Source organism: Esox lucius, chromosome 5 (assembly GCF_011004845.1).
Source record: "Esox lucius isolate fEsoLuc1 chromosome 5, fEsoLuc1.pri, whole genome shotgun sequence".
NCBI classification, from domain to species: domain Eukaryota; kingdom Metazoa; phylum Chordata; class Actinopteri; order Esociformes; family Esocidae; genus Esox; species Esox lucius.
In genome coordinates, this window is record NC_047573.1 from 8,625,771 (window position 1) to 8,651,948 (window position 26,178).

The 26,178-nt window shown below is 44.5% G+C and overlaps 3 protein-coding genes across 6 annotated transcripts; 1 reads left to right on the forward strand and 2 right to left on the reverse strand.

The window, feature by feature from the left end:
• The first annotated feature begins 1,230 nt into the window (after positions 1 to 1,230).
• Positions 1,231 to 23,479, forward strand: acsf2 (acyl-CoA synthetase family member 2). Its single transcript, XM_010865749.3, has 16 exons — positions 1,231 to 1,826; positions 5,928 to 6,123; positions 7,646 to 7,774; positions 8,182 to 8,235; positions 8,421 to 8,539; positions 8,801 to 8,963; positions 9,236 to 9,331; positions 9,412 to 9,563; positions 9,687 to 9,778; positions 9,934 to 10,010; positions 21,988 to 22,095; positions 22,214 to 22,365; positions 22,453 to 22,594; positions 22,731 to 22,841; positions 23,000 to 23,068; positions 23,254 to 23,479. Exons 1-16 carry the CDS (start codon positions 1,717 to 1,719, stop codon positions 23,302 to 23,304), a joined length of 1,821 nt encoding a protein of 606 aa, XP_010864051.2. The 5' UTR covers positions 1,231 to 1,716; the 3' UTR covers positions 23,305 to 23,479.
• chad (chondroadherin) lies at positions 10,180 to 18,249 on the reverse strand. Of its 4 annotated transcripts, XR_004575732.1 has the most exons (5): positions 17,401 to 18,249; positions 12,739 to 12,902; positions 12,471 to 12,579; positions 12,160 to 12,415; positions 10,180 to 11,671 (listed from the first exon to the last, which is right to left on the reverse strand). XR_004575732.1 is itself a non-coding variant. In XM_013133925.3 (4 exons), the coding sequence occupies exons 1-3, from the start codon at positions 18,184 to 18,186 to the stop codon at positions 12,441 to 12,443; spliced, it is 1,089 nt and encodes a 362-aa protein (XP_012989379.2). In that variant the 5' UTR covers positions 18,187 to 18,249; the 3' UTR covers positions 10,180 to 11,671; positions 12,439 to 12,440. The 4 variants fall into 4 exon arrangements, 2 of the variants coding, with proteins under 2 accessions (XP_012989379.2, XP_028975424.2); XR_002196807.3 differs by having other exon boundaries at positions 12,160 to 12,579; XM_013133925.3 differs by lacking the exon at positions 12,160 to 12,415 and having other exon boundaries at positions 12,439 to 12,579.
• A 105-nt stretch (positions 23,480 to 23,584) lies between the features above and the next one.
• Positions 23,585 to 26,157, reverse strand: armc7 (armadillo repeat containing 7). Its single transcript, XM_010865757.4, has 3 exons — positions 25,900 to 26,157; positions 25,219 to 25,362; positions 23,585 to 25,087 (listed from the first exon to the last, which is right to left on the reverse strand). Exons 1-3 carry the CDS (start codon positions 25,988 to 25,990, stop codon positions 24,741 to 24,743), a joined length of 582 nt encoding a protein of 193 aa, XP_010864059.2. The 5' UTR covers positions 25,991 to 26,157; the 3' UTR covers positions 23,585 to 24,740.
• Between the last annotated feature and the right edge of the window lie 21 nt (positions 26,158 to 26,178).

The window sequence follows — 26,178 nt, forward strand, 5'->3', positions numbered from 1 at the left end:
GCCAGGGGCCGGAGGGTGTCAGGTTTGGGGACCACACGATTTCGTCTCTGCTCTTTGCGGATGATGTTGTCGTGTTGGCCCCTTCAAGCCAGGACCTTCAGCATGCACTTGGACGGTTTGCAGCCGAGTGTGAAGCGGTGGGGATGAAAATCAGTACCTCCAAATCCGAGGCCATGGTCCTCAGTCGGAAAAGGGTGGCTTGCCCACTTCAGTTTGGTGGAGAGTACCTGCCTCAAGTGGAGGAGTTTAAGTATCTAGGGGTCCTGTTCACGAGTGAGGGAAGGATGGAACGGGAGATTGACAGACGGATCGGTGCAGCTTCTGCAGTAATGCGGTCAATGTATCAGTCTGTCGTGGTGAAGAAACGATTTACCGGTCAATCTACGTTCCTACTCTCACCTATGGTCATGAGCTTTGGGTCATGACCGAAAGGACAATATCCCGGATACAGGCGGCCGAAATGAGCTTTCTCCGCAGGGTGGCTGGGCGATCCCTTAGAGATAGGGTGAGAAGCTCGGTCACCCGGGAGGAGCTCAGAGTAGAGCCGCTGCTCCTCCACATCGAGAGGGGTCAGCTGAGGTGGCTTGGGCATCTGTTTTGGATGCCTCCGGAACGCCTTCCTGGGAAAGTGTTCCGGTCCCGTCCCACCGGGAGGAGACCCCGGGGAAGACCTAGGACACGCTGGAGATACAACCAAGTTCTGTAATCCTTGGAGATTTTTTTTACTTTATGAACCTCCTCCTTTTGCATGGGCCAAAATCTACCTGGGGACTATGTACTGCCAACCAGAAAGTATTTAAGCGTTCATGGAGCTATTGGATAAACTTTTTTCTGATACATCATAATAAGAATATATTCTGTTGGATTATATGGGGGGGGGGGGGGGGGGGGGGGTTCTATTACATTGTTATGCAAATCATATAATACTAAAATTCCTCTGCAGGATTTTTGTTGGAAAACACTCTCATAAAAACTGGAACATTCGTGTACATCTGGGATACTACCAACTGTGGAATGTTTACCCTTCCTAAATGAGCTCAATGGCTAGAGATGCGTTCAATTTACCGGAAATACATTTCTATTTTCTTGGTGTTCGCAAATATGATGAAAATATTTGTATATGTAGTAAGCTGGTAAAATAAAGGTTGGCTTTAGATGTAATACTGCATCAAAGACAAAACTCTTTGTATTTTCGCTTTATTTGACGACTTTGAACGTAACTTCAAATGTCAGGTAAACCTACTCGACCCCTTGAGAGCAGACGGCTCTCTTGTTCTTCAAGTGTGTGTAAAAAGGCGATGCTTTCTGGGGCTTTGTCTGCAGCTCCAAGTTGCTTGTTTTGGGCTTATTTTGACAGTCTCCGTTCCTTGTTTCTTTTGCGGTATCTGGCAACACAGTTAACCGTTTGCTAACACTAAGCTTCGGTTCAAAGTGCATCTGCTAAACGTACATTACACTGACTGTCGTTAAAACACTCGGGCTTTCGGTTAGAGGTAAGCTAGCATTGTGTTGCTGGACGGTATTCCAAACGAGTGTTAATATCTAACAGCTTTCTGTTAGGAAATATGTGGTCAATTGGACAGTTATACAACAGTTGAAGTGATTTATCGATGATGCATCCTCGATTTTAAGTACTTCGTATTTTTTTCATCAAATCTTTTCATATTTTTATAGAACTATCGTATCCCAACTTTTTAAAAGGACTTAAATGAAAACATGTTTTCGAGGATTGCATTTGGCTCTCAGATATTTCGGTCGAACGTCTTTTTTTTCAAGCCAGTTAAAGCTTTACAAAAATCAAGGACTTTCCCTGCTCAAAGCGTTTGGTGAGTTATGTTGAAAACGTGTTCATCGTATTTATTTACATTATAAAAACGAATATTTTCAGTTGCACAATCAGAAGATCTGTAGCTTTTCATCTGTGTCAAAATAACTGCTTCATTGACGTTCTCTAAAGACTTCAGAAGTAGCACAAACTGCTTCATGCATTTACTTATTCCCTGGAGACTCCACAAGGAGCCTACAAACTGCAACATTGACTTATTTTTCTGGAGACACCTAAAGTAGCCCTTGTTTTCCCAAATGTTTATACTCGTTGCCTATACTTGATTCTGGTTGATTTGCCAAGTGTTCCATTATTGGTTGCTTTCTTACTTTAAATGTCGGATTATTATGAATCTCTTACTGAAGTCATTTTAGAGAAGGAGAGTTACAGTGGTCGCGGTGTGACTGTACTTTTAGGAATCCTTCAGAATAAGAGTCTCATTCTGTAAACGTTTCTTTCAAGTCAGTTCGGAAAGTACACATTCAGAAAAAAAAGATCCTTTCAATGAGGAACATCATTTTTTAATTGAAGTTTGATTCTCTTTTTGAATTGACTGCAAAATAAATGGTGTTAAAGACTAAAGTACACATTTCAGAATAAGCATACAAAATGTGCTGAGTGAAACCAATTATTTGTTTAATAAGGTCCACAAAAATCAATGAACTCCTGAAACAATCAGGTTTCTTGTCAGTTAACATAATTTTAATATTTGGCTTAAAAACGATTGAGAGACTGTGTATCCACCACAAGTCCATTACAAAACAAGGTGATGTAAATGTTTTCTAAAGTTAATTAGCTTTTATCTTTGCAAGATGAATTCATTGGGCTTAAACAGTTGAAGGAATTTATCGATGATGCGTCCTCGATGTGAATTGCTGAAAATATTAGTAAATTTTTTTTCATCAAATATTTGTATCTTTCCATCTTTTTATAGAACTATCGTATCCTAACTTTTTAAAAGGAATTAAATAAAAACATGTTTTCGAGGATTGCATTTGGATCTCAGCCATTTCGGTCGAACGTCTTTTTTTTTTTCAAGCCAGTTAAAATTTAGCAAAAATCAAGTACATTCCCTGCTCAAGGCGTTTGGCGAGTTATGCTGAAAACGTGTTCATGGTATTTATTTACATTATAAAAACGAATATTGATTAAAAACATATTAATTGGAAATGTATCTTTAAGTAAACTGCGACTAGTTACAATTTAAATTTGGATTTGCTGTTTCACCCTTTGAAGAAAATAATCCTATTTTCAGTTGCACAATCAGATGATCTGTAGCTTTTCATCTGTGTCAAAATAACTGCTTCATTGACGTTCTCTAAAGACTTCAGAAGTAGCACAAACTGCTTCATGCATTTACTTATTCCCTGGAGACTCCACAAGGAGCCTACAAACTGCAACATTGACTTATTTTTCTGGAGACACCTAAAGTAGCCCTTGTTTTCCCAAATGTGTATACTCGTTGCCTATACTTGATTCTGGTTGATTTGTCAAGTGTTCCATTATTGGTTGCTTTCTTACTTTAAATGTCGGATTATTATGAATCTCTTAATGAAGTCATTTTAAAGAAAGAGAGTTACAGTGGTGGCCGTGTGACTGTACTATCAGGAATCCTTCAGAATAAGAGTCTCATTCTGTAAACGTTTCTTTCAAGTCAGTTCGGAAAGTACACATTCAGAAAAAAAATCCTTTCAATTAGGAACATCATTTATATAATTGAAGTTTGATTCTCTTTTTGAATTGATTGCAAAATAAATGGTGTTGAAGACTAAAGTACACATTTCAGAATAAGCATACAAAATGTGCTGAGTGAAACCAATTATTTGTTTAATAAGGTCCACAAAAATCAATGAACTCCTGAAACAATCAGGTTTCTTGTCAGTTAACATAATTTTAATATTTGGCTTAAAAACGATTGAGAAACTGTGTATCCACCACAAGTCCAGGTGATGTAAATGTTTTCTAAAGTTAATTAGCTTTTATCTTTGCAAGATAAGTTCCTTGGGCTTATACTGTTTTTTTAAGTATGAGTTAGTTTGGTCTCTCTAGTTAGAACGGTTCAAGAGGTACTTTTGGAGGCTTGATCAACACCAATTATGCAAATGTTTGTCGTCATAGTCAACGCATATTTAAGTTTTTAAGTTGGAATAGCCTAACATTTGAAACAAAGCTGGTTTGGCCACTGGTCACTCTAGCTAGAATGTTTTAAAAGAGATTGTTTAAGGGTACATTTTGTGGTATGTATGCAGTTAAAATGTTCTTCGTACACTTATACACTTAAGTGTTATAAGTTAGGATAACCTAACCATGTGAAGCAAAGTTGGTTTGGTCTCTGTGGCTTGAACGGTTCAAGAGATACTAATTTGGCAAAAAAAGTATTGCAATTGATGAAATAATAATATTATTATTTTTGTCCAATGCTGTCCCCCATGTGGCCAAATTGATTGATCGATTATAAATTAGCTAGATTAATAACCCTGAGCATGTGTGCTAAATACAATCACACTGAGTGACATGGATGAAGAGATACCATGTAACCATTATGGCGCCAGGCAACACCCACATTAATGTTTATTGGTTAACAGCGGCCATGTCTCTTGTCATACTGGCTTGGTTTATGCAATTATGAATGAAGACATTCGTCCATAAATTTACACGAAGAATGGTGTTTTGATATTATTGGAGTCACATTTGAAGTGGTTTTCACGAACCACAAATCACCGTAGATCATCATGGCAGAGTTCATTGATCCCAGGGGCACAAACAGGAGGTGGACAATATAACAGAGACACCTTTATATTTTAATATTAGTGACCTAATAAGGACCAGGTGAGCCCTCTGGTGCAAACACTTCCTCATGATGTTCCAGTATTCCAGGAGGATAACGCTTCCATACACACTGCTAAACAAATTCACAATATTACTAGTTGTATTATCATAACTGTTTTTGTTTTAACTTTCTTCAATGTGTGACTTTGATTTTGAAGGGAAATTGTTGTGGTCCTTCTCTTTCTGTCTGTGGTGTGGGTCATTTCCTCAGGCCCAAAAGGGAGGACATATCACATTTCAGCTGAAGTGTTGCCTTATATAGAAATGCCGGACCAGTGGATGAATCTGTCCACGTGTGTATAATGTACTCCACTTCTTCCTTGCCCATATCCACTATTTAAACTCCCCATCCTTATGAATTTTGTGTTTCATGAGAATTCAACTCTTTTTAGTAATTTAGCGGTAATTTTATCTTACAGGAGCAAGTAGGTTTAACTAGCTTATTTGTTTGACATTGGCTGGACCAATGCTTTAACCTTAAGTATGCCTTGCCATAAAATGTGTACTTGATTCAATGTCAATACTGGAAAGTTCCCTTCATTTTTATGAGGGCCAAAATGGTGGACTGGTGACTTCAAAACCTCCCATTGTGAAAAAATAGCATAAGTAATAAAAGATTTACATGCATTACTGGTCATTATTTATCACCTATTTAACTAATTTACTTTGTTTTGATGCCTCGTTTTCACCATTGCATTGGTGACTCATTTCATTTTTTAACATTTGGCACCGTGGAGTTGTACCCAGAGTAACACATTGCCAGCTGGAAGGACTTTTTAACGGAGACATTCTGAACCGAAGCAGAATAAATGTTTAACTGGCCTTCTGCTGTAATCATATGCCCAATTTGACATCAAATTTGAATAATAACAGTTAAAACTGGCAGATTTGATACTAGCAAACAGGTGAATGGATGGAACATTAATACTTTTGCATTTCTGTGTGCTTAACAGGTAAAAGAAAGGGTTAAGAGTTCATGTACATAGTCATGATGGTATAAAATATATGTAAAGAAAGAAATACTAAAAGTAGAAACAATGGCTTAGAGAAAAGTGCATACAAATAAATGGATATAAGACCGCTTAAACACCATTCAAATACATGAACTATTTAATTAAACAACTTGCCATTGCAGTCCGCATTTATTAAGTTCTGTATTGTTCTTAAGGCTTTGCAAGGCTCTGTTACGGACCAGATCCCATAATGTTTAACTCCAGATTGTTTCAGATTCAGGACCTTTAAACCCTGTGGTTCTCTCTCATGTCCCATTTAGTGCAATACATGTGGACAGTCCTCCCAGCATCCCCACTCTCACCACCAGCTATGCCCACGGCACCTCCTCCAAGTCCCTGCTGTGCAGTACAGTCGGCGAGACACTCCAGGCTGCGGCCGAACGCTGGCCAGACCGGGAGGCTTTGGTGTTCCTGCAGGATGGGGTCCGCAAGACCTTCTCGCAGTTCCAGCAGGATGTGAGTGGTCATTCCAACCAGATAGTTGGTGTGGGGTGTACAACGCAGTCGTACCCTGGCCTTTCACTCAAATGTCATTCAAACAAACGGGAGGTTGTAGAAGTGAATTTCCATTCATGGCCGCATTGTTTATTAAGATAGTAAAGTGTTCAGGCGTCCAGCAGGTTGAAAAATCCAACTAGGTGGGTTGGGACCTGTGACGGGGTGAGTCTTCAGTAACATAATCAGGTGGACTTTAGATTAAACAGGACCCCAAAGAAATTAGAGGCAGAATACCTCAGATCCATCATGTTTTCAGATGAGATATAATAAATGACACCAGACAGGACAAACTGACCGTAGCCAACTGGCATGTAGTGTCGATACTGGGGACTAAGAAAGTAGGCATGATTAGTTGGATGCACGAGCCATATACAGCATGACGCCTCAACACTAAAAGTGAAAATTAGGTCTAAAATGTAGAAAAATTGAATGTTCCTGTAAGTTTATTGTAGGAGGAGATGCACAGATATTAAGTTGTGGAATCAATGACTGCACAATTGGGACGTTTTTTAAATGTTTTATTTTTATTTTTTAAAGCTTCAATGCACCACTGTTAATGTGTATGACAGTTATGACATTCACTAGGCACCTCTAGGGAATTACCTGCTAATCGTTATGAGGAGCTCCTAATGACTTATCGTCAATAAATAACTCAGGGCCGAGTTCAGGGCTGAGTTACATCTCAGACCTACTCTCGGTATGAACTGTCTGGACCCGTCAGGTTGTTCAGGGTCCGGGCTGCTAACCGTTCCCAGAGTGAGGACAAAGGTTGGCGAGGCAGCGTTTAGTCATTATGCTATGGAAGTTGGAACAAGCTGCCTGAAATTCATAAACTTGCTCTAACATTAACTACTTTTAAATCCAGGCTAAATACCTTTGTTTTATACTGCATTCCATTCTTCTTTAAGCCCTCTTAAATTTGATGTTTTATTTGTATTCTTTGTTTTTTAAATGTGCGTTTTTCTTTTCAGGCTAGTTTTACTTCCAGTGTGCCTGTTTAATTTTTTGGGGCTAGAAATGAAAAGCACTTTAAATGTGTATGTAACACTAACTGAAAACATGGGCCAATGAGATGTTTTTTTATTTTGAATGAATTGCCAAATTTTTCTACAATTACTTTGCTTTGTCATTGTGTGTGTGCGTATGTGTGTGTGTGTGTGTGTGTGTTAATGTGTAATCAGTTATTCATTAAGTTTATAACAAAATGTGGAGGTGTCTGAGGTAAGATGAGCCGTCTGACCGAGCATGACCGAGCATGACACAGAAAACTGATTGTTTCTCCTTGAGGTACTGCAACCCGGTCACAGCAGATCTGGTATCACTGATTAGAAAGCAATTTCTACTGCACTACCTATTGCCGATACGGCTAGCCACAATGACCTTTCAACCCCCTGTGTATCTCTCATCGGTGTTGCTGTGAGGAACTTTCCAGAGTCCGGCTTTTGCCTGCCTGTTCTGACTGTGCTCCGTTCTGTCTCAGGTGGACCAGGCTGCTGCCGGCCTCCTAGCCATGGGCCTAAAACGAGGAGAGAGACTGGGCGTTTGGGGACCCAACACATATGAGTGGGTTCTGTTCCAGTATGCCACAGCCAAGGCTGGCATTATACTGGTGAGCGATGACACCGGTGGCACGTAGAAGGGGCAATCCGCAGTTGCCATGACTGGTATTGGTGCACCTGTTGATTACCAAAGAATAGAGGGCGTCAACGGCACACAGCGTCGGAAGCCAGAATACAAGCAAATTCTACTCCAGTGTTTGTTTTTGGAGTATTTGTACAGCCTCACAGTTGGTTGAAGGTAATCGACCAAGTATGCATTTTATGGCTACGAAGGTTGTTACATTTCTCTGGCCAACTCCCTTAACGTTTTGTCAAAATAGGTCAGCGGAGAACTTTTATTATTGTTTTAACTGCTGATTGCCCCTTTACTTGAAGCAAATGCGCTCGTTTTTGCACTCTCTTGGACATGAGCATCGAAGCACATGGTTTCAGTGGTTAATTTATTGTTTCCTGACAGGTGTCTGTGAACCCAGCCTACCAGTTGAAGGAGTTGGAGTTGGCTTTGAGGAAGGTGGGTCATTGAAGTTGGTGGCCATTTCACTTCAGACGTTGTGTTTAGTAACAACAGTCCTCCACTCGGGTCGGCCCCTGGATGCTTTTGAAATATTTAGCGTCTATAATGACATGGACAACCGTGTCATGCTGTTGTTTTGTGAGGAGGGCAATGTAATCATTTATTTTCTGGTCTCGGCCCAGGTGAGATGCAATGCTGTTGTGTGCCCGACCCAGTTTAAGACCCAGAAGTATTGTGACGTGCTCCGGCAGATCTGTCCAGAGATCGACACTGCTACCCCAGGGTCTGTCAAGAGCGCCAGGTATGACCACGCTGTTGTTCTTTACCCTCTGCCTCTGTACACTTGATGAAATTGGGTGAAGGTCAAACCGCAAGTAAACGTACACCTTGTCCTGTAAGGTGCGGAGCTGTGAACATTGCAGATAGAAACACAATCGGCAGAGCGGGCGCGATTTCCTGTTTTGCGTGGCCCGAAAGGCACCTCTGTTCTACGTCGTTGCCGTCTATGTGACAGTTCTGTAAGATTGGGCCTAATGACTGGGCCTCGCCTGCCCTCTCTCAGACTCCCTGACCTGCGCATGGTGATCGTGACCGACAGCCGTCAGCCAGGGATGTTCCACCTGGAGGACGTGATGCAGGCCGGGAGCAGCCAACACATGCGACAGCTGGAGGAGCTGCAGAAGAGACTGTCCTTCGACGACCCCGTTAACATTCAGTTCACATCGGTACTTCTTCCGCCGTCCCCCTCCTCTCACTTCAGGTCGAATCCCAACGCTAGCGTTTAGCCCGGACGTGGTGATCAACATGCCGACAATGTGGTGATGTTACCCTGTTTTTGGACCCGTTTCTGAGGAACTCGCAGCGTCCAATCATGTCCCGGTGAACCTATTCAAGGGCTTTTAGGTTTTGTGTGTGTACATGCAATTTTCTCAATTTCTTTGCTGCTCCCCCCCCCCCCCCCGTATGTCTCTGACAACCCTGGTCTTTCCGACATCAGGGCACAACAGGCATCCCCAAAGGAGCCACCCTGTCCCACCACAACATCGTCAACAACGCCTACTTCATCGGCATGCGAGTGGGCTATGAATGGAGGGTGAGTGCACCGCCCTCACAGACACGCACAGTTACGGACCGTGGGTCCGATCGGTGTTTAATCTGAATCGAACCCCTCAGCCTCGGGTGCGCATCTGCCTGCCTGTTCCGTTGTACCACTGTTTCGGCTCGGTGGGCGGCGGCATGGTCATGGCCATTCACGGCGCCACGCTGGTCTTCCCCTCGGCTGGGTACGACGGCCATGCCAACCTGGTGGCTATAGAGAAAGAAAGGTATGCCAGAGATTTCTCGGCGGGAAAATGTCAGTGAAGGATTATTTCTGGGACAGTGAATTGCGGTGTAGGCTGTCCTTTGTGCCTCGAACCCAGGTTTTTCGACTTTCCCAACCTCCCCAGGTGCACCTTTGTCTATGGAACTCCGACGATGTTCATTGATCTGCTGGGTCAGCCTGACTTGGCCAAGTTTGACCTCTCGTCAGTGGAGGCAGGTGAGTAACTCGGCTCATCATGGTAATCCAGTTCCTGAAATCAACTGTGCATAGGCTGTTTTGTTTAATGTTTAATCCTGCATACTGAATACTCTGGGGTCCTGGAGGACCAGTGTTGGCAGATGTATGTCATTGAGGACATGTGTTTGTTTTAGGCATCATGGCTGGTTCCCCTTGTCCACCTGAGGTTATAAAGAAGGTCACTTGTACCCTTGGCATTAAGGAGCTCATTGTGAGTAATGTGCATATATATAATTTTATTAAGACCGGTAATTGAATAGTGTGTGTAATTGATTGTCCAGAGATTTCACTCACCTGGTTTCCTGGTTAGAGTGAAAAGCTCTAGACCGCATTTGGCGTGGCCATCAGGACAGTCACTGCTGGGTGTGCTCAATATGTGTTACGTCAACAGATTTTTACACCTGGGAATCCTTACGGATTGATGTTGGCAGTCTTGTTGAGTTAACCTCACCCAGGCAGTTTGTCCCGGCCCAGCAAAAACAAATATGGTTCTGCTAATAAGCTACACAGCAACATTGAATCAGATGGTGTTATACTGGGATACAACTGTAGCTCTTCAGGGGAGGGGTTGGCCCCCCACCCCTTTGATTTTGAGTCTGTCTCTGTCAACTGGTCTGAGCACAGCAGTTGAAAATGGAATCAAGTCTGACAAAACAACTTCTTTTTTTTACCTGGATGTTTATTGGATGTGAATTGTTCACCTCCAAAAGTCAAAACAAGTTGATTATATTCAATATACATAAATATGCTCAAGAGTGAAGAATGATGATGCTCCCAGAATCTGGGTGCTGTCTGATGCTTAAAGACAATCCATTGACATAGCAGTAAAGCAGTAAAGTCTGTTGTTTTCAATGTCACACAGTGTCTGTAGGTGTTAACGACTGAAGCATTACTACAGCAGAGGTTGGAAAAGGCCAAAGAATTAGTATATTACTTCTTTATCATAGAAGACTCAGACATGACACCTTTGCTACATATTCTCATGTCCATTTGGAACTGTACACCATTTCCCGTTGTGATGACTGACCTAAATGCACTGCAATAACGGCCCAACCACATTCATGTGATCATTTTAATATCTTTGTATCCCTGGGGAGATTAAATACATATAACAGACAATATTTAAACAAAACATACTGTTGGAGACCTGGAGTCCTCACTTTGTCCACGTCCTCTTTGACTCTGTTCGTTTTCGACTTCGACCTGCCATCGCTCTGTTGTCTCAACCTTTTCGGGAGAACGTCCTTAGCCGCGGACGCCGTGTCGATGTGTCATTCACCTTTGGTCAGAGTTTGAGTGGGGGGGGAGGCATGTCAATTCATGCTACAATGACAGCTGTTTATGGCTGCTGTCTGACATAGGACGTCTCACGTGGAGTGAAACTGTGAGACACTGACCTTTAGTAGATAAAGGCTATGGAGCATTTCATTTGGACTTTTCTTTTGGGAGGGGGTGGGGGGGGCATCAGGAAGAGTGAGAGGAAGAGAGTCAACATGGCTGCCTGAAGGTCTGACCGTTAGTTGTGGGATGCCTGACTAATTCCTTGGCTGTTGAAAAAAAGGTGTGTGTGTGTGTGTGTGTGTGTGTGTGTGTGTGTGTGTGTGTAGTGATTCATCTTTGTCTGTGTTGTGTGGGGTTTGTGCGAATGTAGTGTCTGTGAACTCCAACACACAAATCTTTTTAAACAGTTTTTTTTTGGGGGGTTTCTTTTGTGTGTGTTTGGGCATTTCATGTTTCACCCCCTGTGTATGGCAGGTAGTGGTCTGGACAGTCTTGAAGTAGCAGTTTGCATTTCTTTCACGATTTCCCGTGCGCACGCGCCGAGCCCGTCACCTGGACACGCCTCTCCCCACCCCCCCCTGGCAGCGTCTCCTGTGGAAAGACACAAACACCGGCCAAGTCAAACAGTCTGCCCTGCTGGTCAACGCCATGACCGGGAGACGTTGTTCCGATCCGGACAGGACCCCGAGGGCAAGATGGAAAAACAGCAGCCAGGGGACAGACTGAAGGGAAGAGACGGTGAAAGAAGAATGTCGAGCCGGCCCAGTCCAAACCCGTCTCCCAACCTTAAAGTGTTACTGACTCAGCCCCAAACACATAATGAACCCCTTTCATAGGAAGTCATGTTGGGAGGGAAGCCCTGACGCCAGAAGCTGACCAACAAAAATGGGACACAGTCACAAGCCTTGTGACTCAAGTTGTGTTGTGACTGGTTATGTTTCTACGACTCCAAACACTTATACTGATACTCAGTAGCTTATCTTGCTCGACTCACTTGTCCAGTAACCGAGTTTCAACTTATCTGCAAACAGGCAAGTCCCGTATTTTATTGAGTCACTGTCTTGACTCTGTCAGATTACCTGCCTTTAATGGCGCATGCCCTTGGCTCTCTTTGCCTTGACTCTGTCAGATTACCTGCCTTTAATGGCGCATGCCCTTGGCTCTCTTTGCCTCGACTCTGTCAGATTACCTGCCTTTAATGGCGCATGCCCTTGGCTCTCTTTGCCTCGACTCTGTCAGATTACCTGCCTTTAATGGCGCATGCCCTTGGCTCTCTTTGCCTCGACTCTGTCAGATTACCTGCCTTTAATGGCGCATGCCCTTGGCTCTCTTTGCCTCGACTCTGTCAGATTACCTGCCTTTAATGGCGCATGCCCTTGGCTCTCTTTGCCTTGACTTTACAGCCGCTGAATGCGGTGCTGTCTCTGATCTGCTTTCCTCTCTGCGAGGCCGGAGATGCACACACGGCTTCTGGACGCTGGCGGCTTGAGTCCATCCACCTAATGAGAGGAAACAAAGACAATCAGTCAGACGGGGAGTTGGACGTTCTCTTGAGTGGCAACTTTAAACGTCCCGCTGTTGGTGAATGTTGCTCTATTCCAAGACTGGGATTATGATGGATTATGTTGGATGTGAGGAGTGCGACGGTCGTCTCTTACAGGCGCAGAGGGGCCAGGACACAGTTGCAGCTCCAGGGGTTGTTGGAGAGCGTGAGGTTGGTAATGGTGGTGAACTCCAGACTCCTGGGCAGAAACCTGAGCTTGTTGTTGTCCAGATTCAGATACTTCAGGGCCGTGACGCCGCTGAATGCGTCATCAGTGAACTGTAGGCAAGGATACAGACACGATACAGAAACAGGCTTTTAAGTTTCCTTTTAGACAATTCCAGATTCCACCGTGATTTTATGAACAAGAATAGCTTTTCCTTCAAACAGAAAGATGTTATTTGCAGGTTTAATAGCTTCCTCATTGCCTCAATTCATGTATCAGGTGGATCGGGGTTCCCATCTATCCTTGATAAAAAAAAATTAACAGTGAACCCAAAAGGTTTTTGGATTGTGACACATTGTTTTTTGACTCTGTATTCCTGTACTTTGTATTTGAAGTTATACCATGACTGTGGTTTAGGCGCACACTGTCAGCTTTAATATTGGATGAACCATTTCTACCATTACATAGTCCCCTATTTTATGGTACCAAAATTTGGCCTCACTTCTATTTGTTATTAGGCAATTGTGTTTGTTTACACTGTTAGTTCATGCACAATAGAGCTGTCTGTGTCTAGTGTTGATTTTCTGCTATACGTTTGCAATTTGGAGTACATTGCTGGTGTCTGACAACATGAGGACCAAATAAGTGTCATTGCAAGTCAAGCTGGCCATCATGAGGCTAATTAATCTAAATAAATGGATCAGAGACATTGCCAAAACATTAGGTCAAAATCATCTGTTTATACTTTATGACATGGTGGACCAAGGAAGATCTCTACAGTGGATGATTAAAGCATGCTCACTGTAGTGCAAAAGAACTGTCCAACAAATGTGACACACTCTCCAGGAGGTAGGTGTTGACATGTAAGCCGCTACCGTTCAATTTAACCAGCTGAACAACAAAGGCTGGCTAGGTACAAAAATGCCAGTTAGGCTAAAATCCAAGATGGCCTGAAAAGTACCTAAAATAACCTGCACAGTCCTGCAGCCGATCTTATGGAAATGTGAGTCAACAGGTCAGCCTACCACCTAAATTGTGATAAATGGTAGATGGGGTGGTGTTGTGTGCATATACTACGGTCATGACTACTGTCTCACTTTGTCGTCGATGTAACCGCTGATGGCATCAGTAGGAGGAATTCTGAATGAAAACTTCTGGTTTGCTGAGACATCCAAATGCAGCTAACCTCATAGAATGGTGCTTCACCATGCATATTGGCCTCAAACTCAACACCAGAGGAATCTTTCAGGGCTGAATAGTGGAAGGTTATTGATTAACACTACTGTTGTTTGCTCCTTGGGGTTTAAGGCCGGGTGTCTCTGTAAAGCACTTTGTGACAACTGCTGTTGTAAAAAGGGCTTTATAAATAAATTTGATTGATTGAATAAATCCATTTGATTGATTAGCCAAAGTAAATCCCCCAATCTGAATCCCATTGTGCATGCCTTTCACATGCTGAACACGCAAGAATATGTCCCCGAAACATGCAGGAACTTATGGTTGCAGTACAAGCCAGGCAGTGCATCACCAGGGATTAAACCAATCATCGGGTGATGTATAGAGGTTGCAGAATTGAGGCATAACATGAATAGTTAATTTTTACATATTGTTAGTCTTTGGTACCCTTAAATTAGAGGACTTTGTTACAACACCTGCTATAAGTTCCATTGGAATATCTCTGATTTGTCCCTATGATATTCAGAGGCTGGGCTTTGACCTAAGTTTGGCAAGTTTAAAAACTTGCACTTTGCTTCAACAGTAATTGTATACAGTTTGCAACTCCCGCAATCAATTGATCAAATCTGTAATAAAATTGAGGTTTTATATAAATATTTTGTAGCGTTATAATATTCAGTGAAATCAGGTTGTTATCATTAATAATATATTTTCTGTAAAATATATTTTGAGGTGTTTTCAAACTATGTACAGTGCAGGAAATATTCAACAAGCATGTACTCGATCCCTCACATTTAACATAGCATATGAAAAGAGGGGCCCTAGGGGGAATGTTTGGGAACCCCTGAGATAGAAATAGTTGACTTAAACCCTTCCAGTTAGACCTTGTTAGTATTCCTCACAGGACAGACGGTGATGCTGGTTGAGGGAATCCTTTTTTCCCTCTTAGGACTTCTTTTCGGACGTGAAGGCCCCCCAGTCCTTAACTGGTTCCTGCACCGCTGCTTGTTTAATCTGGATTTTCCGCCCACCCCCCTCTCCCAACTTCATATGCATTTGTGAGGCTCATAGAGGTGCAAGATGAACTGATGCTGCCGTGTCAAGTTTGGCTCTACCTGTAACAGGAAGGAAAGAGGGATGGAAAGGAGGTCGGGGCAGCCGTTAGTGGAGGGGCGGGGCGGGGCGGGGGTGGGGGTGTGGTTTGCTTTGGGTGGATGTCTTATGTAAGTCTATAAGAGATGAGGCTGTTGATTTGAAGGCTCTTTTTGGAAATTTCCACTGCGGAGGGCCGTCAGGGCCAAGGTGGAGGTAATGGAAGATGGATCACTTCCAGTGGGCTAGGTTGTTTTTGCTCTCGTTTTCTTTCACTTTCTCTCTCTCTCACACAACCTCTCTCTAACTCACAACCTCTCTCTCTCTCTCTCTCCCCCCCTGTTGAGCTGCTCCTCTGCCAGGAATGCTTGCAAAGAGCCCAATTGTCTATTCACTAGAGGGCCGATGGCAAGCTAAAAATACTTGTTGTTGGTGGGGCCACAGAACACCCTGCCTCTGTTTACCTGTCTCCTAACCCTTACTGACCTGTTGGCAGGACTCTCCTACAGGGGGGGAGAAAAATAAGCTTTGCTGAAAATAAATCTGGTATAAGAATTAGCCTTGGACATGCTTGGATATAGGCCAGCCAACGAAAACACCCTAAAAATACACCCATTAGGCCATTTACTCTCGCTGACCAGGTGTGACCCCCCCCACCACCACCACCACCACCAAAACCTCCACATCTCCTGCTGCTTATCCTGCTCTGTGAATTACAGGTGAAGTTTGCCTGACAGAAGCTTGGTGTTTTATACTTTTCTCCTGCGGAATGTTGTTCACAAACTGTAGCATGAATACCCGCAAATATTGAAGTAACCTGTAGCGCTGAATAAACTTTGCCTGGAATGCAAGGGGAGCAGCAAGGTCGCTCTTTTTTTTTTTATCAGTACAGAGTTATGGCAGGTACAGTGTTAACGTGGACTGGGTAGAAAAGCTCTCTCCTCTGGGTCTGTAAGTGCGTTCCTATCCGTCCCTGGGTCAGCCTAGGCAGATGGTCTTCGGACGAAGGAGTGATGTGCCTTTAGGAATTCTGGTAGTACTGCGTGCATGCGTTTTTTTTTACAGCAAGTGGTGAAGCTGAAGAGTTTGGCCCGTACCAGCACTTTGTTGTGACACAACGAGATGATGTCACTTGGCCATGTGACACTGTTTGGAATCCCCCGATGCGGGAGACGTGTGCGCTGTGTAACGCCCATTTCATTCCCATGTCCACAATGTAAAGGGCCGGGACGTCATCCTTCCCCAGCTTCATGTCTCATCCTCACCAACGTGAATGGGACATGAGTACCGTCTTTACAGTCCACGGCCTACCAAACCAAATGCGCATGAGCATGGAACTACACAACTTCCTCCACCGATAAACACACACACTCTCTCAGGGGTATAGTTATACTGCTCTGACTGATGATCTCTTTGTGCTTTAAGGTCAGCAGACCCATCAGGATATACAAAATCTGTTTTGCCAATGACCAGCCGTTAGAGATCTCCCCTTGGTCTTGGCACATGCACATCCTGACTCCGAGCCCTTGTATTCTTCCTATATTGGTGGATGAGTCATCATGCCACCGATAAAGGATCGGTTTAGGATACTTGAAGAGTGAGCACAAGAACCAGATCGTAAGGATGGTCTCAGTATTCCATTCGCTCTCATAAAAATCTGAAAGGTCAGTCCTCTAAACAAGCTCTCACGAAACACATACCTTACAGTGTGACCACAGAACTGAGAAGAAAACATTTTTTTTGACAACTGGAAAAAGGGGGGAGTTGGCCGGTGGCAAGCCAGAATGTACATGTAAACAAGCAGATTAATTATGGAAGCCAAGAACCAAAAGAAACAACCAGAAAGCCTCCGTAATTCAAAGGGGTGGCTAGGAATTAGAAGGCCAGAATGTGAAAACTATGTATTTCCACATACTGAAGCGTATTATTCAATATTCTTATTATTTTTTCATTCTCTTCTCATGGCAGACTAATTCACACACACATTAATGGCAGCTTATCAAATTTGGCCTTCTCTACATTTAATTACATTCAAAATAATTAATACAAGATGTACCCACTGGTTCTTTTACGACATTTAAATGCTTCAATTCTTTGTTGTACCCAGTAAAAACCTACGGTGTAAGTTTGATTTTCTCAAATGTTTGTAAACAACCTCCATGTAAAACGCACACACCTGTAGCCAGAAAACAGGTCTATCGTTCAATTTGGGTGATTACTGTGTCTATTAATTTCAGAGTTGCCACATTTCACCAGCCTTGCTTTTTACCAGGACAGGGAGAACACTTTGGTATAGCCCAAATTAAATTCACTCACAGAGGTGAAACGGTCTGTAAGACTCACCTTCTCCAGGCCCATATTGTCCAGGCTCAGCTTCTCCAAGTAACGTCCAAAGCTCTGGAAGGCATTGTCTGGGATGCTCCTCATGGGGTTCTTGGCCAGACTCAGCTCCTCCACCACCCTCAGCTTGCTCATGGCCATGCTGGGATAGGTGGACAGCCTGTTCCCGTCCAGGTTTAGGATGGCCAGGTTCTCCACGTCGTCCAGGGAGCCTGGCTGCAGCAAGCTAATCTCATTTCCGCTCATGTGCAGCCAGCGCAGGTCCTTGGCCCCGGCAAAGGTGCCTGGCTTGATCTCGCGGAGCTTGTTGTCGTTGAGCTGCAAAATGAACAGGTTGATCATGGGCGAGAAGATGCCCTTTGGCAGATCGCTGATGCGGTTGCCGTCCAGGTAGAGGTAGGTGAGCGACGCGAGGTCCTCAAAGGCGCCCGGCTTGACGCTGGTGATCTCATTGTTGGACAGGTAGAGGTAGACGAGTTTCTTGAGCCCCTTGAAGGCATTGCTGCTGATCTCGCGCAGCTGACAGTGCTGCAGGTGCAACGAGATGAGGCCCTTGCTGCCGGCAAACGAGCCGCTGGACAGGCCCCCCAGGTTGTTCCTCTGCAGGTTGAGGAGGCGGGTGGCCTCGGACACCTGCGGGATCTTCTTCAGTCCCACGTCGTCACAGATGACGTGCTGCAGGTCCCCATGGCAGTGACACTGGGCCGGGCACTGGCCGGGCGAGCCCCATGCCGCCGGTCCCAGGAGCAGCAGGCTGGCGCCCAGCGACAAGAAGCTCACACACCGCATTGCCGTCAAGCGCTGCCCTCGACTCTGGTCGTCGGTCAGTCCACCTCGTTTCGTCTGCCGTCTCTTTCCGGGAGGGTCTCGCTGTCACGGGCTGCAGGCGGCTGGAAAGTCCTCCGAAAAAGCCTTAGGGAAGGGACCGAGCGTGAACGATTCAGAGAGGAGAAGCGAGAGGTGGGCTGGTGTGCGCGAGAGAGGGAGAGTGAGAGGTAGGCAGTGCAAAACAGACTGACTTTGAATGAAGTTCGGTAAGGAATGCAACAGAACACAGCACTATTTATAACATTTAGTTGAGAGGGAAAAAACTAAGCACACAGCTCGCCAGGTTGTTACGTGGAGAGGGAGAGGCTGCAAGAGGAAGTCAAGTGTCTCAGAGTTTAACCCTGCATGGCCCAGGTCCTGATCTTCCCCTAAACATCAGGAGCGTCAATGATAAGCACACATTTCCTATGAGTTTTAACTCTGAGTGATTATCACTAAGTGATTCACCGATACCCAGCCTAGAGCCATAAAGAGCAAGCAATAAAGATGCAGAAACACAGGGGCTATGGAAACTCTCCATAGAAGGCTTGTGGCATCTGAGAAGAGATCTAGAGAAGATCTAGACCATTAACGGGTTACAGTGGCAGTGATTAGGATTCCAGACCTCTCTATTGTTTTTCAGTCTGTGGTCTGAGGAAAAGGAGCCTCTCGTGTGGATGTTTTATAATCCATGATTGTCCCCAGATGGTTGGCAAGTGGCAAAACTCCTTTCCAAGTCACAACATATTTAAAACGTATTTTTTCCTTACAAAATAATATGAACGTTCAAGGGGTAAACTGTTACCTTATGATCTTTGTGGTCACAGTCAGTTTTCATTTTCGGTTTTTGGATTTGGCAGAATCAGAGTTTAAGTGGATAGGGTGTTGTCACATTCTTTTCCGTGAGCTGTCACTCGGGTTTGTGTGCTTACCTCTTAGTGGGCCTCAGCCAACCAGATGTGAGACCAAACGCACAGTCTCATTGCACGGTCTCATTGTTGGCCACATGAAATTGACCTGGATAGTGACAGAGGCAGGGCGGGTTTGGGATCGAGCGAGCGGGAGAGTACACTTCATCCCTAAGGATCGCTGGCTCAGCTCATAGGTCTTGGCCTCGGATGGGTGTGTTTGTGAGCCCGATGAACACCCTCATGATAAGTGGAATCTCGAGTTTACTCAACAAATGTAGCGTTTTATTGGGAACGTCGTTCTCCTGGCTGTCCAGGTGAACTTTCCCACGGTCGCTGACCCAAAAGGCTGCGTCGGTGTCTCTTGGTTTACCAGTTACAACCCCCCTCTGCCCCACATCACTACCGGACGCCCCCCTATGGCCCCCCATCACTACCGGAAGCCCTCCCTGTGGCCCCCCATCACTACCGGACGCCCCCCTAAGGCCCCCCATCACTACCGGACGCCCCCCTATGGCCCCCCATCACTACGGGACGCTACCCTTTGCCCCCCCCATCACTACCGGACGCCCCCCTATGGCCCCCCATCACTACCGGACGCCCCCCTGTGGCCCCCCATCACTACCGGGTGCCCCCCTCTGCCCCCCACATCACTACCAGATGCCCCCCTCTGCCCCCCATCGCACCTGTAACATTTTGCCTGCAGCATGATAGGCCTGTGTGACAACCGATTAATCATAGAGCAAACAGGTCAAAGTCCACAACCCGTTCTGTCCTCACTGGTCCTGCTGCCAAATCTCAGCCTTCACTCAATGTATTATTTCAATTTTATGTCATTGACTGTGTGTCCTCAGCAGGGGCAACTGGTCAGTAGGGGCAGAAAGAACTGCAACAAAATTATTTGTATTTCTCGAAGATTACTTCCTATAATTTATTATCTATGAATATAGCATCTTCCTAAATTGCATATAATTTTGTGTTAGAATTTTATTTCATTTTCATTGGTCCCTGGTTTGCTGCTTCAGACTGCATTCTGCCGATTCTTGTTCGCAGTAGTAGGCCATAGGCTAAGCATGAATGTGGGGCTAGCTCCTCTCTCACAATGCAATGTACATTGTATGTGTGAGAATATTAATACGCATGCTCAGAATGTTAGTGTGATCAAAGTAGAATAATAAATAAAGTGGATTTAATACTCGAGCACCAGTTTCTCTGGCGCTCCAAAACGTGTTGCGGCACTTGCTGAGGCAACACAGAAGCATTCCAAGGCCACCCGCTGTACGATGGCACTGTCAATGCAGTTTGGAAAAACTACGCTGCGCTGCTCCTGTGTATGGAGGACACACACACACAACCAGGATGGGATGATGCCACCATAAGTGAGGCATACGGCCTGTCAAAAACACTTTGGGACCGAGCCTTTCTGCAGCTCCTGGATTTTTTTTTGTTGATGTTTTATACAACACTCTGCAAAAACGGAGCATCGATGCATCTGGGATTAGTAGTGCGCTCACCTGTTTCAAGGAGAATGTCCAGAATATGCGGAAGCAAACTGCTGTATGGGCTGCCACCGTTCACGATGGAACAGACGAGCCAGGCCGACGAGTAACCAACACAGCGCCGGTGATGAAGGAGGTATGCGACACAGTCATCTCCCAGGTGGAGCAGAGGTTTTCACAAATTGACCACCTGATCGCTGCCAAGCTGGTTTACAGCTCGCTCTTTCCACAATTTTTCCTGTCATTCCTACATCTGAGCTTGACTGTGTGGTGAAACTATGGCCTCTAGGAAACAAGGAAAAGTTGAAGTCTTAGCTGACCACTCTGTACCGCCACACTGAGCTTCACACTGGTAAGACGGCCCTGTCTCTGTTGAGATCCATCCATGAGAACCTAGAGGAAGCTTTTGCTGAGACTGTCACTCTGCTGAAAATTATCATAACAACACCTATGACGACATCCAGGTCAGAGAGGAACTTTTCCACCTTGAAGAGGGTAAAAACCTTCACTCGCAGTACCATGGGACAGAATAGAATTGTCATAGAATGGATCTGTATCCCTAAAATGTCGTCTTTCCGCTTCATTGTGGCCTTCAGTGGTACTGAGCTCATTGCTGTTTGCGTATGGCCCTTGGTTGCATTCCTAATTTAGGTTTGTAAATGTGACAGTGGTATTTTTACATGGGTGTGAGAGAGAAGGAGAGTAATTACACAAGGTTTCTCTCTCTCCAGTATGTGTACTACAACACCTGGTAGAAGCAAGCCGCTCTGTCGTTAAAGGTGTTTTGTGGAGCCACGCTGTTTGTTGATGTGTTAAATAAACACATCAGTAGCAAGAGGGAGTTGTGTAGCTTTACTGGTATATATCCTATATTTTGAAATGATTTGTGCCCCACCAATGTTTTACTCATAAAAACGCCACTGGTCCTCAGACAGAAAGGATTGAAATGGACTTGCTGGCCACGCTGCACTGATGCAAACAGTGATGTCAAAGGCCACTGCTGATACGACGTGTGGGTGAGGTTGAAGGAGGGGCATGCGGGCAGTCCTACTGTAGACCGTCCTGCTGCATAGGCATGCCAGTTGTCAGAGGGGCACCACATACCTCACCGGGTAACCATTCCCCGGCTTGCTGGCCGATTCACCCCTCCGCTCCTCGCCGACTCAGTTGTGTAAACTCTGAAGTTCAGTGCTGACAGGGACCCCTTTGCCAGGCTGACTTTCCACACCCATTGTCAGCCCAGCTCTGCAAATGTCGTCAAACTATTGGCTGTGTGGAGCCGTCACTAGTTCTTTGGCGGTGTTGTTTTGTGTAATTGAGCTCTGTGTGTGTGTGTGTGCGCGCGTGCACTTTTGTTTTCTCCTCATGATTGACAGATTGCCTATGGAACCACAGAGAACAGCCCTGTAACATTCTGTGGCTTCCCGATAGACAACATTGAAAGAAGGTCGGAGACCGTCGGGTGCATTTCCCATCACATCGAGGTATGTCCTTTATGGATTTATTTACCAGCTGCGTTTCCGTGTAAACCTATTCACATATTACAGTTTTACCCAGATAAATGGTAAGTGGGGGTCACACTCCTTCCCATCTGTTCCTCAGGCTAAGGTAGTGGATCCTTCCTCTGGAGAACTTCTGCCCCTCGGGGTGACAGGAGAGCTGATGATCAGGGGCTACTGTGTGATGCTGGGATACTGGGATGATGTGGCCAAGACGGACGAGTGCATTACTAAAGAGGGCTGGTATAAGACTGGGTGAGTGGACTGGTGTTAACCCCTCTCCTCCGCCGCTGTTTCTACTTTGAGTTACGTGTCTGACCGTTTTTGTTTCCCTACCTGCAGGGACATCGCCAAGCTGGACAATTATGGCTACTGTCGCATCGAGGGCCGCATCAAGGACATGATCATACGAGGGGGGGAAAATATATACCCGGCTGAGATTGAGCAGTTCCTACACACTCATCCTAAAGTCCAGGAAGCCCAGGTGAATCCTCCATGTTTTAGTTTCCGTACGCCCGAACCGAAGCAGTATAGTTTGTTTCAGATTAGAATGTGGTTCTTTTTGTCTGAATCCGTAGAGAGGTAGGCTAACGTTGTTTCTTTCGCGCTGTCTTCTTCAGGTGATAGGTGTACCAGATGCGCGTATGGGAGAGGAGGTGTGTGCCTGCATCAGACTGAAGGAGGGCCAGGATTGCAGTGCAGAGGACATCAGAGCTTACTGCAAGGGCAAGGTGATGGATCAAAATACAAGTTTCTCTTACCAACGTCCGCCTTTGGTTAAATCTCCTAAATGCTTAGTGTTGTGTTCCTAATGTAAGGTTACAAGAGATTTAACAACCCGTAAACAGGTTTAGTCATTGCTAATCTCCATTGTCGTCGTCCCCCTCAGATGGCTCATTTCAAGATCCCACGCTACGTGACATTTGTGAATAGCTACCCGCTCACTGTTTCAGGGAAGGTAAAGCCTCCTAACCACACCCTTCATCTGTTTTGCCCTTCTGGGAGGAATTTGCACTAATTTGGGGAATAAGAGCCTCCACTAAATGACTTAAGTGTATTACCCTTCTGAAAACCCAACTGACATTTAACAATCCTGGACAATGAGACTGATTTTCCTCCCTTCTTTTTTTTAATTCGTTTCAGATCCAGAAGAACAAACTACGTGAGCAAATGGTGACGCTTCTGTCCCTGTGAAAAGAATGTGGGAACGTGGCTATGGCTCCGTCCTCAGATGCCTTCTTTTTTTTTTTTGCTCTGCCACAGCAGCTGCTGGAAGCCAGTATACTTTGAGCCAGTTGGGCATTTCAGTGCTTTTATTTTTCAGAACTGGTTGAAACAGTTTTATTAGAAACAGGATCATGAATAAAAAGTGAAAGTATGTATAGGAATGTGCCATACACATTATAATCAGCTAAACACTGAGCTGTTTTGGGTTATTTCTGGGGCCAAACCTGATCATGTGAAAGCCTTGGGAACCCCACCGCCTTGTCAATTAAAACATGTTGCATAATTAAAAGCCGGTGTCGGTTTGTCTGTTGATAATGGACGAAAGAAGTGTTTAGCTATCCCCTTGACCTCAGTTGCAGGTAATATCTGTTAAGACTTTAAAACGCCTCTGAAGCACGCATACATAGAAGCACGCAGACACAGCTGGTAAGTATTTCCTCTTTTCCTCTGATACATATGCTCTGCACCTGAGCCTGAGCGAAGTCTACGCCATCTCTGGATGGGAGACCCTGAAACAGGGCCAAAAGGATCATGTGTTGCTTGTTGTGCTTCTGAGTTCTGCTGGGGGTTAGTCTAAATACTTAAAATTGAAAATAGTCTGATAAAAAAAAAAAAAAAATCACTGAGAGGCTTTTTTTTATTGCTTTATAGTGACCAATTGATCAGCATAGCAAATCGCACTAGAAATATGTTTCATTATTTTGAACAGCTTTCTTATGCACACTTTTACCAAAGTTAACTGTATAAACACCATCAACAATGACCAGGCTCCTAATAACACTGCACACTTAATCAGAAAATCATATGGACCTTATTCCATTTGCAGGTGTTTGTCAGAGGTGATGGACCACAATGTGACAAAGAAATAGATAACTTAAAATGTGTTAACTGAATGCAGAGACTTGATACTGGGACCAAATGACAAGCAAAGCAAGGATTCACAAGTATTCACACACAAATGCTGGAGATTTAGATGAGCTTTTGTTGGATTGCCTGTTCCCAAAGTTAAGTCCTCCATAAACACCTTCAATAATCCTGCTAGCATGGACCAGCACAAACGTGATTTCAACCACTGCGATGCTGAGCCAGACCCCATATCAAAAGATATGGGGTTCTCAGGTTCTCTCTAAATCAGCCATAAATCCAGATTGTCAATAGCCAAGAGTAACATAGCCTGTTGAATTCAAAGGCTTTCATGAAAATAAGCAAAGCAGGGTCTCCAAAACGGAATTGAAATTGTTTCTTTTGTCTCCAGGTTCTAAAGGTTATTGTGAAACAATCTCCTTCTGAGTCATTATCCATACGTAAGTGATAGTACATCTCTCTTAGAGAGCATAACATCCAGCAATCTAGTGGAACAGAAGTGAGATCTAGCTAGCTGTTGTTTTTCTCTCTGATTTAGCCTAGTCTTTGGGCAGGGGGATCCCAAGCGCCGTGGGATGGTGGCCCAGCATCTGTGCTTCTGCTTGGGCCACCCGTTCCTCAGTGCAGCACTCCTGAAGGAACACTGTTGCCAGGTTGTGCAGGCGTGGGCTCTGGGAAATGGAGAAGCGCAACATGCACTGTAGCACTGCGGCATCAGTGGTTTGGGCAGAAGAGGCAGGAGTGGTGAGGTTCATGAGCGTAGTGATGGCAGAAAGCACAGTCTCCTCCCGCCGGCTAGACAGGCAACCGGTTACCAAAGGAATGGCTTCACTTTGTAGGATTTGGTCACGGCACTCCCGATCCATACTCAGATTACACAGGCCCCCTGGGAATACATAGAAATAAATCAGTGTTGGCGTGAGTATCTCCTATCAAATATCTGTACTAGATATGTAACATTTCAACACTATTCTCTGTCAGGTATAATACAATTAATGTTACTTGTGCGATACACACCTATTCCAAACTCCACAAAATTCTCATTCTCCTCTGTGAGCATGTCCAGGAAGAGTTCAATCACCTGAAGGGTCCTTAGGTCCTCCAAGTTCTTTGGATCGTAGGCAAAGTTGGCCAGGTTGGCCAAAACTTGTTCTTTGGCTTCTACAAGTGACCAATATGATAACAATATGTTAGCAATAGATAATAGAAGATCTGATACTGTAGCTATTCATACAGTAGGTTACATGAAACGTTGTGCCATTAGCTATCACCAAAAATATGTTACAACTTCTATTCATTTTATTACAGACGCTTTAGAGCCCCAATACACCACTCTGAACCTCGAGGCCACTTCTGATCTGTTTTTTCATTGCAACCCTCTAATTAGGTACTGAGACCAGAGACACCAGGTCAGTGCAATTAATGAGGTAGAACAGCAAACAAGCAAGATCTGGATCTTGTATAGTAACAGTTCAATACCCCTGCTTTAGAGGATCGTACGGACACCAAAAACACACGTTCTTTTGACTTGTTATTTTTCGACAGGTCATATAATGATACGCGAAATGTGTGGTACACAATTGGAATACGTACTACAAAAAACGGGACGTTTTAGCCTTTGGGGTTTCACTCATTAGCACCACTTTAACAACTACTAGCCTAATCTCCTGCATTAAAGTACTGTAGTTAGAAACGTACCATCACTGTCCGTGTCCTGAAACTCAGTGACAAGCATCTGCAGGTATTTAAATCGATCAGATCCTGTTGCAGAACTCTTTTCAGACATCATGGGTTTACTTGGTCATTGTTACTATGAATAAACGATCAAATAAATATATTTATAGTATTGCGCGTTGATGTAATATAAACCAATAATTTATTTACATATTGCCGTAAAAGAGCGGATGTTTGGAATGCATTGGTCCCTCCACAATCCGTTTCCCATCAGAACAAGGCCCTTAATGTATTGGGTTCCAC

Excerpts from the sequence above, each read along its gene's own strand:
- acsf2 (XM_010865749.3), top strand. The coding sequence starts at position 1,717 with ATGTTTTCGAGGATTGCATTTGGCTCTCAGATATTTCGGTCGAACGTC. Across the intron at positions 9,564-9,686 it reads GTGGCTATAGAGAAAGAAAG|GTGCACCTTTGTCTATGGAA; the intron begins GTATGCCAGAGA and ends CAACCTCCCCAG. Across the intron at positions 22,595-22,730 it reads CTAAAGTCCAGGAAGCCCAG|GTGATAGGTGTACCAGATGC; the intron begins GTGAATCCTCCA and ends TGTCTTCTTCAG.
- chad (XM_013133925.3), bottom strand. The coding sequence starts at position 18,186 with ATGCGGTGTGTGAGCTTCTTGTCGCTGGGCGCCAGCCTGCTGCTCCTG. Across the intron at positions 12,903-17,400 it reads ACAATATGGGCCTGGAGAAG|TTCACTGATGACGCATTCAG; the intron begins GTGAGTCTTACA and ends CCTTGCCTACAG. Across the intron at positions 12,580-12,738 it reads GTCCTGGCCCCTCTGCGCCT|GTGGATGGACTCAAGCCGCC; the intron begins GTAAGAGACGAC and ends TCCTCTCATTAG.
- armc7 (XM_010865757.4), bottom strand. The coding sequence starts at position 25,990 with ATGATGTCTGAAAAGAGTTCTGCAACAGGATCTGATCGATTTAAATAC. Across the intron at positions 25,363-25,899 it reads TCAGGACACGGACAGTGATG|AAGCCAAAGAACAAGTTTTG; the intron begins GTACGTTTCTAA and ends GGTCACTTGTAG. Across the intron at positions 25,088-25,218 it reads TTTTGTGGAGTTTGGAATAG|GGGGCCTGTGTAATCTGAGT; the intron begins GTGTGTATCGCA and ends ATGTATTCCCAG.